The sequence below is a fragment of the Rana temporaria genome, chromosome 5 (assembly GCF_905171775.1).
Source record: "Rana temporaria chromosome 5, aRanTem1.1, whole genome shotgun sequence".
NCBI classification, from domain to species: Eukaryota; Metazoa; Chordata; class Amphibia; order Anura; family Ranidae; genus Rana; species Rana temporaria.
Genome location: NC_053493.1, coordinates 103382621 through 103400900, shown reverse-complemented (window position 1 = coordinate 103400900; position 18280 = coordinate 103382621). Strand labels below are relative to the sequence as shown.

Below are 18280 nucleotides of genomic sequence, written 5' to 3'. Positions count from 1 at the left end.
AGAGAAGTGAAGAACATGACGTCACAGCACGGAAGAAGAACTCATCACAGCACGGAAGGAGAAGACGTACATCACGGAAGAAGACCCCGTACAGCGAGACGAAGAACCGGGGTGCGACGAGTCAACAACGGAGAGCGGCGAAGACAGAAGGAGAACCCCGGAGAGTTGAGAAGACCCGTCGGGATAGCGGAAGAAGAAGAGCCCCGCCGAAGACGCCGGAGGAAACCCGCCGGGGGGGTGGGGGCTTTTTTAAAAGCCACCCCCCCCCGGCGGTGGAAGAGAACCAGACGGCGGCCCCCACCCACCCGAAGACGTCAAAGAAGAAGCCCCCCCTGGTAAAAGAGCTAATAAAGAAGACAGGGGGCGGCCTCCGGAGCAGAAAAATAAAATATTTTAATACACTGTGTGGTTTATTTGTGTTTTTACCACTTTTCTTGCAGGTGAATGGGTAGGGGTACGATGTACCCCATACTCATTCACTTAGGGTGGGGGGCCGGTATCTGGGGGCCCCCTTATTAAAGGGGGCTCCCAGATTCCGATAAGCCTCCCGCCCGCATACCCCGACAACCAACGGCCAGGGTTGTCGGGAAGGGGCCCTGTCCTCATCAACATGGGGACAGGGTGCTCTGAGGTGGGGGGGGCCGCAGTGCGCCCCCCTGCCCCAGAGCACCCAACCCCCCCATGTTGAGGGCATGCAGCCTGGTACGGCTCAGGAGGGGGGGGGGCGCTCGCTCGTCCCCACTCCCTTCCTGGCTGGCCGGGTAGCGTGCTTTGGATACGGGTCTGGTATGGATTGTAGGGGGACCCCCTACGCCGTTTTTTCCGGCGTAGGGGGGCTCTCCTTACAACCCATAACAGACCTAAGGGCCCGGTATGCTCCTGAGGGGGGACCCATGCCAGATTTTTATTTAAAATCCGGCGGGGACTTCCCCTTCAGGATTCATAACAAACGCCGCACACGTGTAGAATTGGCGGGAATCCAAGTCGGATCTCCCGTCGCTTCTATGACGGCTCTGTATCCATCGCGGCAAGCCAGCTCGGCGCTGGCTCCCGCGATGGGGCTCGTAGGTGCTCAATCTCGCTGAGAAAGAGAGCGAGATTGACACAAAATCGGGTTCACCTACTGTAATGGGGCGAGTCCCATTTAAATTAGGCGCGCTCCCGCGCCGGACGTACTGCGCATGCTCCAGACGCGATTTTCCCGACGTGCTTTGCGCGAAGTTACGTTGCGCCGAATCGCGATGGTGTAAAAGAAAAAAAAAGAGTTGCGGCGGGAAAAAAATGTTTTTTTAAAAAAATTTGACAGCGACGCGGGAAAGAAGGGTATACTTTTACATGGTGTACTAAGTTTACACTTTGTAAAAGCAGCCCTAATTTTGCAACAGCAAACTAACACTTACGGGAAAAAAACAAAGGGAAAAAGCTTCGTGGATCTCCGGATCCGACGGCCGAGGTACTGCATCCTAAGATCCGACAGTGTAAAACTATTACACCTGCCGGATCTTAGGAATATCTATGCGTAACTGATTCTATGAATCAGCCGCATAGATAGAAACAGGGATACAACGGCGTATCAGTAGATACGCCTGCGTATCCCTTTTGTGGATCTTGCCCTGAGAGCTCCCCCAAGTGGCTAGTTCACAAATCTCTATGTGGGATACAATAGAGAATGAATGATAGAGTATGCAAGTATGTTGTATGTAAAAATGTGAATCTAGAATTCTTTTCTGGTAAACACTGAAAGAATTCAGAAAACAAGCTTACTAACAGACTCTATACTTTACCTTTGAAGGAGCTCTACTAAACATTATATGCACCCAAGCAGACCACACAGGGTGACAGCTGTGCAATTTCTGTGGAGCGTCATCCGTTTCTGTCTGTTACCTGAGTCTACCTGCTTAAAGTAGAGCTAAGTGTAATTCAGTGGTCCTTTAATTCAATGGTCTGTGTCCATCACTGGTGCCAGCATTTTCTGCTGGGTGCCAGTCTTTGGGCACCTCCATCTGCTGGCACAACATGATGTCACTCCTGCACATTTGCATTGTGTACCTCACATGTGTGCCAGAATATAAACTAAGCTGCACTTGTACATCTCTGTGTACGTTCCAAAGAGGACTGCGAGCAGGCAGGTAGGCTTATTTTATGACAGAAGAGACAGTTTAATACCCGCAAGCTAGTCCTATCAAAACAGTCAGTTATCATTAGTTAGGCAATCCTGAAGGGCTTGTCCAGATGCTCTGTTACCATTAGCACTGTTGATAAATGGCATATACTTTTAGCTTTGGTGAGAGCCCTCTGACACCTGCTGGTGACACAGAAGACCTGATTCATTAGTGACACCTAGGTGCCAAGCTTATTTGATAAGCTAACTTGTTTTGTTTGTCAAATGTTCTTCTTTACAGCTAAACTTCAGGCTGACAGCTGAATACACAGCTGAAATACATATAAGGAGGCCGTTTCATGTGTCAAAAAAACAGTAGTTCTGTCTATTCATTCTTTATGTTTGTACAGTCCTGCCACACAGCACAGCCACTTTGAATACACCACTTAAATTTATAGACTGTAGAAGGAATGTATTGGTATACTCTCTCCATCTCCAGCTTGCTGACTTGAAAGTGAAAAAGCAGCAGCAGCAGACTGAAGAGCTGATCCCTCTGCTCACTCTGCTCTCTCCTCCTATTCCTGATCAGTACATATGCATGCAGCATGTCTTACTGGCATTCTGCCCCGCCCTGTCACACTTTGAGTCCTGCTTAAGGGCCGGATCACATCAGAACAGGGTTCATGAAACCCACATGTTTCCTGCACTCATATTCAGTTGGGATCGTCAGCGGGTGTCGATATTAAGGTTAATGACACCCAAAATGCAGGATGCTTAATTGCGGTAAGCAGGCATTTTTACAAGCACGGGTGTAGTGTGGAATTGCATCTCTCATCACCCTATCTTCACCATCTTGGAAACCTTTATGGATCTTTTTTTATATGGATTTTCTGTGTCATCCTTCCTGTTTTAGTTTTTTCACATTTTCACTTGTGGGACAATTAAGAGAAAACTAAGTGCGATCATTCATTAATTTCTGGACTATTTGCAGCCTGGTGATTTTCTCTTTTTATTTATTTTTTAAATTGTCTATTCCTTGGAAGGATCGTTTCAATCATTGGTTCTTTTTTGTTAATATCACCAATTATTCACTTATATTGTTGATTTGTCACTCATTAGCGCTGCATTCTCTTTTTGTTTTTATGTTTGTAAGATTGTTGTACACAATTTAATGCTAGCAGCTCTTTATTAACATAATTATTAATTTTTATTGTTACACTTTTTTAATCACCTAATTAATTCAGCGCAGCGTCAACCTTAGGGTTTTTTGTTTTGTTTTATTGGTACAGAAGTACCATGCAATGTGGTTGCCATGGGTTTGCAAAAGTAGTGCATGCACTGCTTTTGGTTCGGTCCGGTGATGGGCTGAAATCGCATCACACAGAACTGCATGTGAATCATACAGGAATGCACAGCATGTTCCTGTGCGATTCCTGGAACCAGCTGGCCCTTATGGGGGATTACAAGAAACTGATACCAAGTCAGATCCAGGTGCATACACTTGTGATATTTAAAAAAAGAAGAGTGATGATATATTAATGAATACACATCTGCATTAATGTCTATCTTTTATATCTGCCTGGAGTTCAGCTTTAAGTTGTATATATTAAAATGTTACTTTTACGTAAGTCTTAATGTTACTGTGTCTCCTGATCATATATCTGTTGTTTAGTTTGAATGTTATGCATCTCTGCATGTGCACATTCTGTTACGCTATACTGTATGTTATTCAGGATGCGGGCTTTGAAGTTATATCTTATAAGAGTACAATGAGGTATGAGTCTAAATTCCAGGAGTTAATTACTTTCATAATTTCAGCATGTTCTTTCTAACTCTGCACCTCTGGAGACCAACCACAGAGTTTATTCACTGCTACAGTAGATAGATAAACAGCCTGTGGCTTCTCAGCTGTTGTAAAACTACAAGTCTCATCGTGCCTTTTCATCTGCAGCCTGTTGCAAACATGGACAATTCCTGGACCTGAGAAGATATATTTAAAAAACATACATATAAAGTACAATCTGTGAAATACACAATGTACTTATGAGCAAATAGTGCTGAATGAATGTATTTTTTAGTTATTTGACTTGCTGAGCCATGGAGAATGAAGGGATTCAGGCAATCATGAGTCATAAATTGTATGACTCTGCTTCAACATTATCTCCTTTTTGTGTTGCCGATGGGTATGAACTCTGCCCCACCAACAACATCCAGAGCTATGGAAGCAGGTGACATCACTGCTCAATGTGATTCTGTCCCATTCTCTGCCTTCCACATTTACACAGACAAGCTTGAGCTGCAAAGTCATGTGACTTCATGGAAAACACTTGAAGCGGAGTTCCACCCAATAATGGAACTTCCGCTCTTCGGTACCCTCCCCCCCTCTGGTGTCACATTTGGCACATTTCAGGGGGAACAGATACCTGTGTAATGCAAGTATTTTGCTCTCACTTCCGGGCATAGATACCCGAGCCACCTGCAGGTATCTATGCCACTTCTGGCACCTTGCATTAAAGGACACTGTCATGAAAGAAATATGGACTGACCATTACTGAACTCCTATCCTGAAAATGAGAGTTGACATACTGTCATGCTGGCTGTTTGGGTTCAATGCTTTGATTTACTAACTTTAAACAAGTGCTTTTTTCTTGACTTTGCTGATGTGCATACAATGTTGTACTTGTTCTGGGACAATGATTGTGAAAACATTGAAGACAAAGGCAATAAAGCCAGGTTTTTCTTAAATCTGAATTCCTAATGGATATACAGATAAAAATGTATACATCCTTAAATGTATGCCCTTTTAATGGAAGCAGTATAAGTTCCTGCATTTGGCTTCGCAACAGCCTTTTGCAGTTTCTTCTACAGCATAACTCTGTACACAGACTGGGGAGGGGAAGCAGGACAAGTAACAGTCAGTTGAGCTGCAAGGAGCCTATTGATAGGAGGACAGAGCAGGGTGACAAAGAGATGAGCTCAATATTTTGCTGCTTCTCTTTTTACTGTCCAGTCACAAGGAGGGGAGGAAACTGGTAAGTTTTGCTGAACTACAGCAGGGAAAATTCCGGAATCCTCCCCTGCCAGGCATGGTCTTATAAATCTTAGAACTCTTTTGCAAGTAAAACAGCTCCCTTGTATGTATTTAACGTATAACTGCCTATAGTTCAGCTTTAACAACCAGTAAATAGTTACGACAATGCATGAAACATTTTGTTCGATAAAAGCACATCTAAAGCCTTAAGCCCCACTATCAGTTTTCCTGCAGGTTTTTGTCTTCAGGTTTACCAAAACCATCTAATATGAGGTCAAACCTCAAGAGTTTCAATTTGTATGCAATCAGGCAGGCCCTTGCACTACGTGGTTTTGGTAAACCTGAAGAGAAAAGCCTGCAGGAAAACTGATAGTGTGTATGGGGCTTTACATGTGGTGACTGGGTCAGTTTCCTATTGCCTGCATTCGTTTGCATTTTACCTATTTTTTACCTAATGATCATGCCAGTAACACATTCCTCTTCCTAGGATGAAAATGCTCATTAACACTTATCTATGAATGAGCAGCATTGTCGCCTCAAGCTGCTCCCCCTGTCCTCTTCCCCAAAGCATAGGAGCAGGGCCATAACATTGCTTGAGATTTTGGTGCATCACATGCATAGTGCTCAAGAAGTTAGGAGTTCACTGAATTTTAAACAGGATTATAATGATTTTTTTTTGCAATAGTATATCTAACAAATGAAAGCAAACAAAAGACTATACTACACTTATTTGAATAAAAGTAATTTGAAAAATAGTTTCCAGTCTACAAAGAACAAGAACCTCTTTAGTTCTACGGGCTATAAGGACACACATAATGTGTCTAATGTACTAAAGCATTAAGTGTCTCTACTTGATTATGTAAGGTATTAGATCTTTTTATAATTTTTTCTTTGTATATTTTTTGCTGCTCTCTAATTTAGAATAATAAAAAAAAAAAAGTTTGCTTTCTCCAACCAGTTATTAGCTCACGCTAGTCATTCAATAATTATCATTAATTTATTTTTTGCACTACAGTTCTATAATTAACTTGGCCTGTAATTAGCACTACCTTGTACACCTTCTTAAAGTATAAAGAGATACCAAAATATTAGTACAGCAGGTTACTAAAGCAATATTTAAGCAAATTCATATAATTTGCAGTAATCTAAAAATATTTATGTTAAAAAATAAAATCACATCACCAGCCTCATTTGTAGAAGGAGGAAAAGGCCGATGGTGCTGACATTTTTTAGAGTTTTACATGTAAAAATTGTTTGTCTTACAATGAATGAAAGTCAATCGATTCCTCCCAGATAGTGGAAGCTCCACTACTGGCTATTGTATTCAGCAGCTGCGGCACCCCATCCTACCCTAATATAGTACACATATAATATTCCCATTTTACACATTTACATTTTATTCCTGGAAATGGCGGAGTAGGCGCGTGCTGTAGCAACTACTACACTAACAAAAATGTTAAAACATACCATCAAAATATACAACAAGTTTCTGGTGAAAGTTGAGTGGCTATTTTTTGCTTTAGAAACATAGAAAAGTGATGGCAGAAAATAGTGTTAATGGTCTATATAGGGGAATCAGGACCTCCTTCATCCTACTGATGACCCCTCTAGTGAGGGGCAACTACCAGCTGGGGACCAACTACATCATAAGTCAAGGCGTATATGGCTAGCACACTAAGGATCTGCCAAAAGCACCTGGCTTGGTGCCAAATTTGGTACACAAGCTTCTTTGTTGGGTTTTTGGAGTGGAGGGAGGTCCATTTAAAATGAATGTTGCTGCTCAAAAATTGTGCAAAAAAAGCGACACTGCAACCTTGCTCAGATGTAAACTGGGCCTAAATTCAAGCCATCTATGGCTAGCCAAAGAATCTGATTCTCCAGACTAGATGTCTTCAGTATGCACAGTTACTTTCACAATGAAATTCATTTTGCTCCCTTGTGAAAATAAAGGAAACAAGTCTGAAAAAGACTAAAGCCAATGAAGTCTCCATTTCTTAGGTCTAGTAGGCTTCAGTGTATTCCTTTTTTGGTTTTGGGTTTAGATGCACTTTAAATGAAGCCCACTTGAGCATTATCTCAAAATAAATACGATGCCAAAATAGTTTGAAATTTAGAACATATATGTCTTAGAATGACATAGTCAAAGCTCATACCTCAATAAATGATCAGTGGTAAGATTGAGAATTGTTGTTCACCAACAATCTCTGTTCAAATTCATAGAGTAAGAAAAATTTTGCCAGCATGAATGGGCACAAATGTCAGGAATCGATTGTGTAAAGCTTGTAGTAACTTACCCTGTAAGACTTGCATCTTCAGGGAGAGAATACTTATGAAGCCAACAGTTATAGCACATATAGTGCAGATAGGGCAAATAATGATGTGTTACCAACCTATGATTTAAAGGACAACTTTGCTCATCCTTGTTATTCTCCAACCTAATCTAACCTAAAACCCCCCACCCATGTGTTTTCCTACATATTTTAAAAGCAGCAGGCTCGAGTGTTTGCACATCATCATGCCTAAAAATGCTCTTCCAATATTTTTTCCTTACCTCCCCTTCTTCTTGGATATTAGAGTTGCAAAAGTTAAAGCTTCTTTCAAATCAATGAGGAGTTAGTGCACATAGGAAGGCATTGCTGGAGAAGAATTAGAGCCCTAAGATGGTTGAGGTGGGGATTGGGGAGGATGGGCTGAGTTTTTAAAAGAGAAGTTTTACGTTAAGAAAAGAGGAGCCCCACTTTTAATTCTGCCAAAATCTTTTTTGGTCTTAAATAGGGATGAGCTTCGTATTCGAGTCGAACATCGTATGTTCGATCGTTCGTCAAAATACCAACAAAACGGGTTGTTCGCGCCAAATTCGAGTTACGTTTCACAGACCATAATTCACTGCGGCATCGCTTGCTGATGATTGGCCAAGCACGCACTATGACCCGCATGCTTGGCCAATCACAGCTTTCAAAAAACGGGTGGCTTTGGCCAATTATGGCTCAGGGGGTTTAGTACACTCCCCACACTATAAAAGGCTGCCTGCAGGTCAGCCTTGTGTAGTGTGTTGCTGTGGTTAAGAGAGGACAGAGAGTGTAATTTTTTGCAGGTAGATAGAGCAGGCAGGCAGGCTAGTCAGTTAATGTTACAGTGTGTAGAGGATATATATACATCCCAGGTGTTGTACATATATTTATACACTGTATAGTTTAGCTAGATCAGTTCTTCCTAATTTACTGGCAGGCAGGTGATTATGCTAGCTGCTGTATTCTTATGTGGTTTATTGCCTGTGTCCTCTGTAGTTTGCACCTAAAGCTACTTGGTGTGTACTGGCTGTGTCCTCTGTAGTTTGCACCTAAAGATTCAGGAGCAGTGATTTCAATGATGCTTAAATAAAAAAAAAAAAAATTCCTTTAAATATTGTACCTGCTGGGTGTCTATAGTATGCCTGTGAAAACGTCTTTGAGAACCCGGGTCTTGCCCGAGGGAACATGCATCAATGGAAAAAAAGTTTTAAAAACTGTCGTTTTTCTGGAGTCCTGAAAAAAACTACCCTTTTTAAAACATTTTTTCCATTAATACATGTTCCCTGGGGCAAGACCCGGGTTCTCAAATACGTTTTACGACAATAACTTGCATATTAGGCTTTAAAATTAGCACTTTTGAATTCGAGTCCCATAGACGTCAATGGGGTTCTAAATGTTCGCACGAATGTTCGGTCCGTTCGAAGGTTCTGGTGCGAACCGAACGGGGAGGTGTTCGGCTCATCCCTAGTCTTAAACAGAGCAGAGTAAATGGACAATTGTTCAATATAGATCCTTCTACATTAAGTAAAGCTGATCACAGTTCGGTGTTCAATGTTCCTAGATTATCTAGGGAGAGTTCTATAGATGTGCTTGTTCTGTAACAATTTTAGCAAAAGACACTAAAATCATTTATACAGCTTTTGCATGATTTCAGTATTGCCTATTTATATATTACACATAAATTATATTACACTGTGTTTTGTAATGAGAACATTGCAGTATCTATGGGATTAGTTTGTTGAAGCATCCCTTAATGATCCTTCACATAAATCACCAACATAAATCTACAAGCAACCCTATCACACGTTCCAATAAAATTCCCATATCCCTTCAATAAAAAGCCTATTTTCAAATATTAGGAGACAATTTGCCATTTGTTTTATGGCTTCCACGTTTTCCATATTGAATGCATTTGTTTTCAGAAAAATCAAACCTGCAGCTGTATCCCTACTCTAGTTTGTTGTCAAACTTAATCAAGCTCTCATTTTAGTTATAGGCTGAAATGTTTTCTATTAAATAATGTGGAAATCTGATTGTGTCAGTATTGCAGGGCATTAATCCAGCCATAATTCCTTGTCTTTTACACATTCTACTTTAAAATGCCATAAGGTATAGGATAAATAACATAAAATAAGCATTTTAAGACAATTATGTGTTCTATAAAACTATTAATACACAGATGTGACAAGATTCATTACTCTGTCTTGGGTGATATTTTTGGACTGTTTTGTTATTTATTGTGCTGTCTACTTGTTTTGCTTTTTTTTACATCATCAGAAGTTTGACTACTTTTTTGGGTTTGTTTTATGCACTCACCTACTTCATCCTTAGGTGGGATTTGCTGGAAATCCCTTCTATGTAAAGACCTGTTCATGCAGTAACACAGTGGCCCCCTCCCACATGTCCAGAGCTAACCCAGAATGAAAAGTTTCATCTGGTGATGAAATATGTTATTGTTTTCAGCCACAAAATAAAATGTTTGGCTTGTTTTCCTTTTTTTATTGTTTTTTAAAGCCGCCTTACATAATGGTTGCACTCCAGTCTGCTTAGGGATGTAAGCAGTACTGGGACAGGTAAATCCAGCACTCAGGGCAAGAATGCGTAAATGCGCCTTCTTCGCGGCTAATCAATTACTTTAAATGGATGTACCACCCTGCAGCCTTTTTCTGCAGCCCTGCTCCAGCTGCCTATGGTTGCCATTTAGTGGGCGCTGCACATGTATGGACAGTCTACTTTTTTTCTCGAAGCTAGAAGGTAATTGTGCATGCATGGTATGTTTTTTGTTTCAGCTGTGGACAGATAAGGTCGAGAGTGGGCATGTTGGGAAATGCTGTGACAGCCCACTGGTTGCCTCCAATTTATGTAGAGTAAGGGTGGCCTCCCCTCCTGCCCACCCCTTGTCTCAGCCCTGGTTGTAAGTAATAGAAGAACAGTAGATTGTTAGAATTCCATAATAATTTTAGGAAGTCAGTCAAATGTGTATATTTACCATGGTGGTACATTGCAGAACATTTTTAAATAGACCTATCATATTTTAAACATTCTTTAGCGAGTTTTATTTTGCTTTGTAAATAAAAATATATTTATAATGTTTTCTTTTTTGTTTTAATAGGAACATCAGTTGATGACAAGAGAAGTAACCCAGCCTCCGATTCAGAACAAATCTTTATATCATACAGGTACCGCTTCAGCTTCAAATGTGTTATAATTTGTAGGTATATTGTTGAGTCTTAAAGGCCAGAATGTTGCTCCCTGACACTTCAATATGTCTTTTAATCAGGAATGTTCTGACACTTTTTTTGTTATGTCTCAGGCCTCGTACACACGACCGAGTTTCTCGGCAAAAACCAGCAAGAAACTTGCTGGGATTTTTTTTTTTGCCGAGGAAACCAGTCGTGTGTACATTTTTCGATGAGGAAACTGTCGAGGATCCCGCCGAGCCAAAAAGAGAGTGTCTTCTTTTTCCTCGACGGGAATGGAGAAACTTGCCTTGTCGAGTTCCTCGACAGCCTAACCAGGAAATCGATGAGGAAAACGTTGTGTTTCGCTCGTTGAGTTCCTCGGTCGTGTATACGAGGCTTCAGTATACTTTGTAACCTCTCTAATAGGAAATATGGAAGCTGCCTCTGCTGATCTTTCCTTCTTGAAATTTTAGTTGCCTGGTTGTCATGCTAAAACATCGGCTTTAGTACTTTCTTAGATATTAAGAAAAAAAGAGATTCAGCCTTGGCATTTCAACTTTTTTCTACTGTGTACTTACAGTGCATCCCGAAAGTATTCACAACACTTCACTTTTTTCACATTTTGTTATGTTACAGCCTTATTCCAAAATAGATTAAATTATTTATGTTCCTCAAAATTCTACAAACAATACCCCATAATAACAACGTGACAGAAGTTTGTTTGAAATTTTTGGAAATTTATAAAAAAAAAAAAAAACATCCCATGTACAGAAGTAGTCACAGCCTTCGACATGACACTCAAAATTAAGCTCAGGTGCATCCTGTTTCCACTGATAATCCTTGAGATGTTTCTACAACTTGATTGGAGTCCACATGTGTTAAGTTCAGTTGACAGGACATGATTTGGAAAGGCACACACCTGTCTATATAAGAACCCAAAGTTAACAGTACATGTCAGTGCAAAACCAAGCCATGCAGTCCAAGGAATTGTCTATATACTTCCAAGACAGGATTGTATCGAGACACGAATCTGGGGAAGGGTACAGAAAAATCTCTGCAGCACAGTGGCTTTTATCATTCGTAAATGGAAGACGTTTGAAACCACCAGGACTCTTTATGAAGCGTCCGTCTGGCCAAACTGTGCATTGGGGGAGAAAGGTCTTAGTCAGGGAGCTGACCAAGAACCCGATGGTCAATCTGACAGAGCTCCAGCATTTCTCTGTGGAGAGAGGAGCACCTCCCAGAAGAACATTTTTGCAGCACTCAACCAATCAAGCCTGTGTGATAGTGGCCAGAGGAAAGCCACTCCTCAGTAAAATGCACATGACAGCCCACCTGGAGTTTGCCAAAAAGCACCTTAAGGACTCTCAGATAATGAGAAACACAATTCTCTGGTCAGATAAAACAAGGATTGAACACTTTGGACTGAATGGCAAGTATCTGGAGGAAACCAGGCTCCGCTAATCACCTTGCCAATACCATCCTTACAGTGACAGATGTATATAAAAAATATACATTTTATTACAGAGAACATACAAAACAAATTTCATTAGCTATTCATAAATAAGCCTCAAAACAAAGATAACACACCACCTACACACCAGATAAGGTATGCTATACTTGGGAACAAAGACACAACGGTCACTTCCTACAGCTACTACTAGCATAGGAAATATGGAAGGCAGTGTGTCATATACAGCTCAGCTCGACATGTTGCGTGTATTCATAAGACACTTCTTTAGGAGATTATGGAGTATTATTTTAGAAAACAGGAGGTAAAAAACAAACAGAGAACGCGGTCAGCAGCACAGCCGGAAATACAGAGATTTATCCTCCGATTCCTTCAGACAAACTCACACAGAGTGCTTAATTATATGTTATGCCTATAAAGTCCATCATCTGCCAACTTATCTTTTAACATTCCATTATATCACGACAAGGCATTGTGTACTTAGTTTCCATATTCACAGTTCCACTCTGTGATATTATTACTTTTAATTATCTACATCCCTACAGTGAAGCATGGTGGTGGCAACATCATGCTGTGGGGATGATTTTCGGCAGGAGGAACTGTGAGACTAGTCGGGATCGAGGGAAAGATGAATGCAGCATTGTTCAAAGACATCCTTGATAAAAACCTGGAGCGAAGGTTTATCTTCCAACAGGACAACTATCCTAAGCACACAGCCAAGATAACAAAGGAGTGGCTACGGGACAACTCTGTGAATGTCCTTGAGTGGCCCAGCCAGAGCCCAGACTTGAAGCCGATTGAACATCTCTGGAGAGATCTTAAAATATCTGTGCACCAACGCTCCCCATTCAACCTTATGGACTTTTAGAGGTCCTGCAAAGAGGAATGGGAGAAACTGCCCACACATAGGTGTGCCAAGCTTGTTGCATCATACGCAAAAATACTTGAGACTGTAATTGGTGCCAAAGGTGCTTCAACAAAGTATTGAGCAAAGGCTGTGAATACTTATGCACATGTGATTTATTTTTTATTTGTATTGCATCTGCAAAGATTTCAAACACGTTTTTGGTACTTTGCTATACATTGGTGACCGATTTAAGAAAATGTACTGGCTGCCTTAATGCAACACACGTTAACATTTGGGTGTTAACAGAACCACAGTAACAGAAGGTCTGGAGCTTGTTGCCTGTGACCATCTCTTTAGCATCCTTTTATCAGAGATTTATCAAATCCAGCAATGCCCCTTCAAAAGTAAGTGCACAGATAAACAAAACTGTTTTCAAATTTACAGTCCATTGTCTCTCATAATGCTGTACAGGCTTTGTTTCCCTTCACATAAAGTGGTTGTAAACTTCTGAAGTGAAAAAACAACAAAACATATCCTTCTCTAGTGTGTACATGCCTTAATCCAAAGCACCTAGTGTGGTTCTCGTCTCTTCCCTCTGCTATCTGCATGAGCCACTTTTGACAGGTTATGCCGACACTACAGAATTCCAGAGGATTGCTCTGCCCCCTCCTCCCCTTCCCCAGCCTACATCAGGTGAATGACTGTCCCAAATGTGCCCGTTTCCCTTTGAAGCTGTGTTTGTTTGTTGGGAGGGGGGTGTCCTTTCCCTCCACTCAGGTCTCAGATTACACTCCCTGCTCTATGCTGTGCAGTGTGTGACATCAGATTCATGCCGCCTGCCTTTTAAACCTGAGAAATGCTGTGAAAAGGGTGCTTCAGGAGGTTTTAGAGGAGAGAGGCCTGGGGATAAACAACTTATGTTAGGAGAATTTGTTTCATTTCAGTTTATCACCTGAGACCAGTCACTTCAGTGCATATGTGTAAGGGTTTACAGCCACAATAAGGAGATGCTGTTGGGCTTCAATAAAAGCCATTGCTGTCATGTTCTTAACTAATCCACATTTAATAAATGATAAGATGTATGTACCATATATACTATTTTATTACTTTGACCTATGCCCTAAATCAGCTTTAAAAATCACTGATGTGTAATGCTGCGATATAATAGTTCTTGTGTATTCAGGACCCATGCACAGTCCTAACAAAAGATATTCCAAAAAGCTGGACTGGTCGATGGGGTCAGACATAACTAAAGACTGATGTTCAGGCAGACTTCTTCCAACACAAAAGTCTGAGTGTGTCTCTTGTACACATGTTCCATTTAAAAGCCATTGTATATTATTTTTCTAACCGTGTTTTTCAAGGTGGATAATTCCAAACTCCTCTTATTGCTTATTTACAGAGGAAGATTTTTCGTTGTATAACTGCAGTGTGATGCATGTTTTTTTACAACTGGTAGCTATGACCGTCAAAAATGAACGGATCTGTCTGTAGCTTGTTCAAATCACCCTACAGCATTGGTGAACTATAAAATGTACTTTGCACAATGCATTAATGAATCCTATTGGAGCCAACTGATAGAATGTGTTAATACATTACCATGAAATCTGCACCTATACTGCATGGTAACCAAACAGGTTATTTTGAATGCCAACCTCTACAGCTGCTTATGCTTACCGTCTCCTAGCTCCCCAATGGCTATGTTATATTTTGGCATCAAGAAGAAGAAGTTCAATCCAAATAGAAGTTACAAATCCCGACTTGCAGCTATAAAGAGGGTTGAGTACCCTTTTGTGACAGCCCTGGCTCCCCGAGTAGCCATTTTCCAACCACCAACACTGTCACATGAGAAGCAGAGTCTTACAAGTGGACTTACAAGCTCCTCCATAACCAGAATTGCTGGAAATTTCACTTAGCAACTGGTGGCTGAATAGAACGGCAGGGGATTGAATGGAAGCCAAGTGTGACAAAGTATGCCACCATAAAAACCATCCACCAATTATGTCATACTGATTAAATCTCTACATCTACCCAGGGGAGAAACCGTTTGTTTATCGCACATAAAAAATTTTTTGGGACTTTTGACGCATTATCTTTGTAGCAATTTTTATTTTATAGCTTGGTTACAAAATTGTTCCCTGTGTTCTGCTCCTTAACCACTTAAGCCCCGGACCAAAATGCAGCTAAAGGACCAGGCCCCTTTTTGCAAATCCGGACTGTGTCGCTTTAAAGCGGTTGTAAACCCTCCTATCTTTTTCAGCCAAGGAAGCTGCCATCTTGGCCTTTGTTCAATCTTCAACTGCCATGAAGCTGCACATGTGATCAGTTATGACACCAGCCATTGGATGGTTTGACAGTTTGGTTGAGAGCACAACCAATGTGCAGTTAGCATTCCCGGCATGCCGGGAATGTTAACAGTTTTTTTAAGTGTTACATCGATGGGTTTACAACCGCTTTAACTGACAATTGCGCGGTCGTGCGACGTGGCTCCCAAACAAAATTAGCGTCCTTTTTTCCCCACAAATAGAGCTTTCTTTTGATGGTATTTGATCACCTCTGCGGTTTTTATTTTTTGTGCTATAAATAAAAATAGAGCGACAATTTTGAAAAAAATGCAATATTTTTTACTTTTTGCTATAATAAATATCCCCCAAAAATATATAAAAAAACATTGTTTTTCCTCAGTTTAGGCTGATACGTATTCCTCTACCTATTTTTGGTAAAAAAATCGCAATAAGCGTTTATCGGTTGGTTTGCGCAAAATTTATAGCGTTTACAAAATAGGGGATAGTTTTATGGCATTTTTATAAAAAAAACAATTTTACTACTAATGGCGGCGATCAGCGTTTTTTTTCGTGACTGCGACATTATGGCAGACACTTCGGACAGTTTTGACACATTTTTGGGACCATTGTCATTTTCACAGCAAAGAATGCATTTAAAATGCATTGTTTACTGTGGAAATTACAGTTGCAGTTTGGGAGTTAACCACTAGGGGGCGCTGATGGGGTTATGTGTGACCTGAAGTGTGTTTACAACTGTAGGGGGGTGTGGCTGTAGGTGTGACATCATCGATTGTGTCCCCCTATAAGAGGTATCGCACGATCGATGACGCCGCCACTGTAAAGAACTTGGAAGATGTGTTTACACACAGCTCTCCCCGTTCTTCAGCTCCGGGGACCGATTGCGGGACTCCAGCGGCGATCGGGTCCCACGGTCACGCGCCTGCGACACCACGGCTGGGCTTAAAATTATTACTATTGCTTAACCACTTAAGGACCGCCTAACTCGCGACCCGGTCCAAAGCTCCGCGGCCGCGGACCGGATGGCCGCCGGAGTCCCGCGATCAGTCACTGGAGCTTTGGAACGGGGAGCTAACTGCCCCCCTACAGTTAGAAACACATATGAGGTCACACTTAACCCATTCAGCGCCCCCTAGTGGTTAACTCCCAAACTGCAATTGGCATTTTCACAGTAAGCAATGCATTTTTATAGCACTTTTTGCTGTGAAAATGACAATGGTCCCAAAAATGTGTAAAAATTGTGCGAAGTGTCTGCCATAATGTCGCAGTCACGAAAAAAATCGCTGATCGCCGCCATTAGTCGTAAAAAAATAAAAATAATAAAAATGCAATAAAACTATCCCCTATTTTGTAAACGCTATAAATTTCGCGCAAACCAACCGATACCAAAAATAGGTAGAAGAATACGTATCAGCCTAAACTGAGGGAAAAAAAATGTTTTTTTATATATTTTTGGGGGATATTTATTTTAGAAAAAAGTAAAAAATATTGCATTTTTTTCAAAACTGTCGCTCTATTTTTGTTTATAGCGCAAAAAATAAAAACCGCAGAGGTGATCAAATACCACCAAAAGAAAGCTCTATTTGTAGGAAAAAAAGGACGTCAATTTTGTTTGGGAGCCATGTTGCACGACCGCGCAATTGTCAGTTAAAGCGACGCAGTGCCGAATCGCAAAACCTGGCCTGGGCCTTTAGCTGCATTTTGGTCCGGGGCTTAAGTGGTTAAAGAAAAAAAAAAGATATGCCAAAAATATGTTGGTGTCATAACAAAAAAGTTGTGCTGTTTAACACGTGAGGATGTGAAAATGTGTAAACACATGTTACTACAGGTGCACTGTGAACTAGTCCTAAGACTTATTAATAATACCATTGCTGCATTAATATTCTTCATCATATATTTTTTCAGAAATTCCTTACACCCCCCCCCCCCCCCTAATCTGGCAGTTTTCCATGAAATCTCTAGTGAATTCACTGCAGCCAACAGCAAATCCTGACAGATGGGACTAGTAGGAACAGTAAAATGAGGGCATTTCTGGACAGATTATGTGACTGTGGCTCTATGTATCATTCTTGCAGCCACAGTGTAGTTTTGCCTACTGACTTGCCTCATCACCTTTGTAAAAATAAAATGAATCATTTTAATATGAGTTCCTCTGTTCAGGGATCTTGGAGATCAGTGCATTTTCTAATTTACTTCTCACTGTTCCACTCTATATTTGATAGCTTGATAAAAATAATAAAATATTCCAAAGAATTTGCTGTTGAAATGGGGTGCCTTAAAGGGACTGTAAACCCCCCATTTTTTTCACCTTAATGCATCCTATGAATTAAGGTGAAAACACTTCTGTCAGTCACTCATTTTACTTAGCCCTGGAATGTCCCAGACGTGCCGTCTCTCTGCCTGCGGTTCTCGGATTTTGATTGGATAGATTGATAGCAGAGCCATTGGCTCCCGCTGCTGTGTACAGCAGGACACTGTCTCCCAGGGGCGTGTCCACTCGTTTTGAGATTTATATTACCACTCTATGGGCACTATACGCTACGTGGGCCATTAAAACATCCCGCCCGCGTCTATAAGTTCTAGATATTTTCCTCTATCAGATCCTGGATAGCTGCCCCTGTTAAGCTTCAGTTCACTCTAGGACCCCATTCACACCTGGGGGTTTTGTAGCTTTAAGCCTAAATCTAAAAAACACTGGAGGGGAAAAAAAATCTATTATTCTCTATGGAGATGGTTCACATCTCCACTCCAAAACACCTGAAGCCAGAAGCTCCAAAACGCCTGAAGCTCAAACAAGTTCTGGGACTTTTTTTTAGGCAGATTTGTTTTTATTTCTGCTTTTTACATTGGTGACCTTTTGACCTGTACCTAATCGCTGCAAAAACACATCAACATCGCTTTAAAAATTGCCGCAAAAATGCAGCAAAATCGCTGTAAAATTGCACGACTTTCTGCCTGAAAACACTATGCTCAGGTGTGAATGGGGCCTAATTGCGAAACCAGCTACCAGCTGCTTATCTTTTTGGAGTCTGTTGAAAGTTTCTTTCACATTTT

General features: G+C 41.1%; 1 protein-coding gene across 5 annotated transcripts in view; it reads left to right on the top strand.

Annotated features, from left to right (window-relative positions):
* TBC1D5 (TBC1 domain family member 5) overlaps positions 1-18280 on the top strand; it is a 723038-nt gene that overhangs the window by 326994 nt on the left and 377764 nt on the right. For all 5 annotated transcript variants that reach the window (XM_040352961.1, XM_040352959.1, XM_040352957.1 and 2 more), the window contains one exon: positions 10536-10602. In XM_040352961.1, the coding sequence (XP_040208895.1) occupies positions 10536-10602 (67 nt within the window). The remainder of the gene's footprint in view (positions 1-10535; positions 10603-18280) is intronic.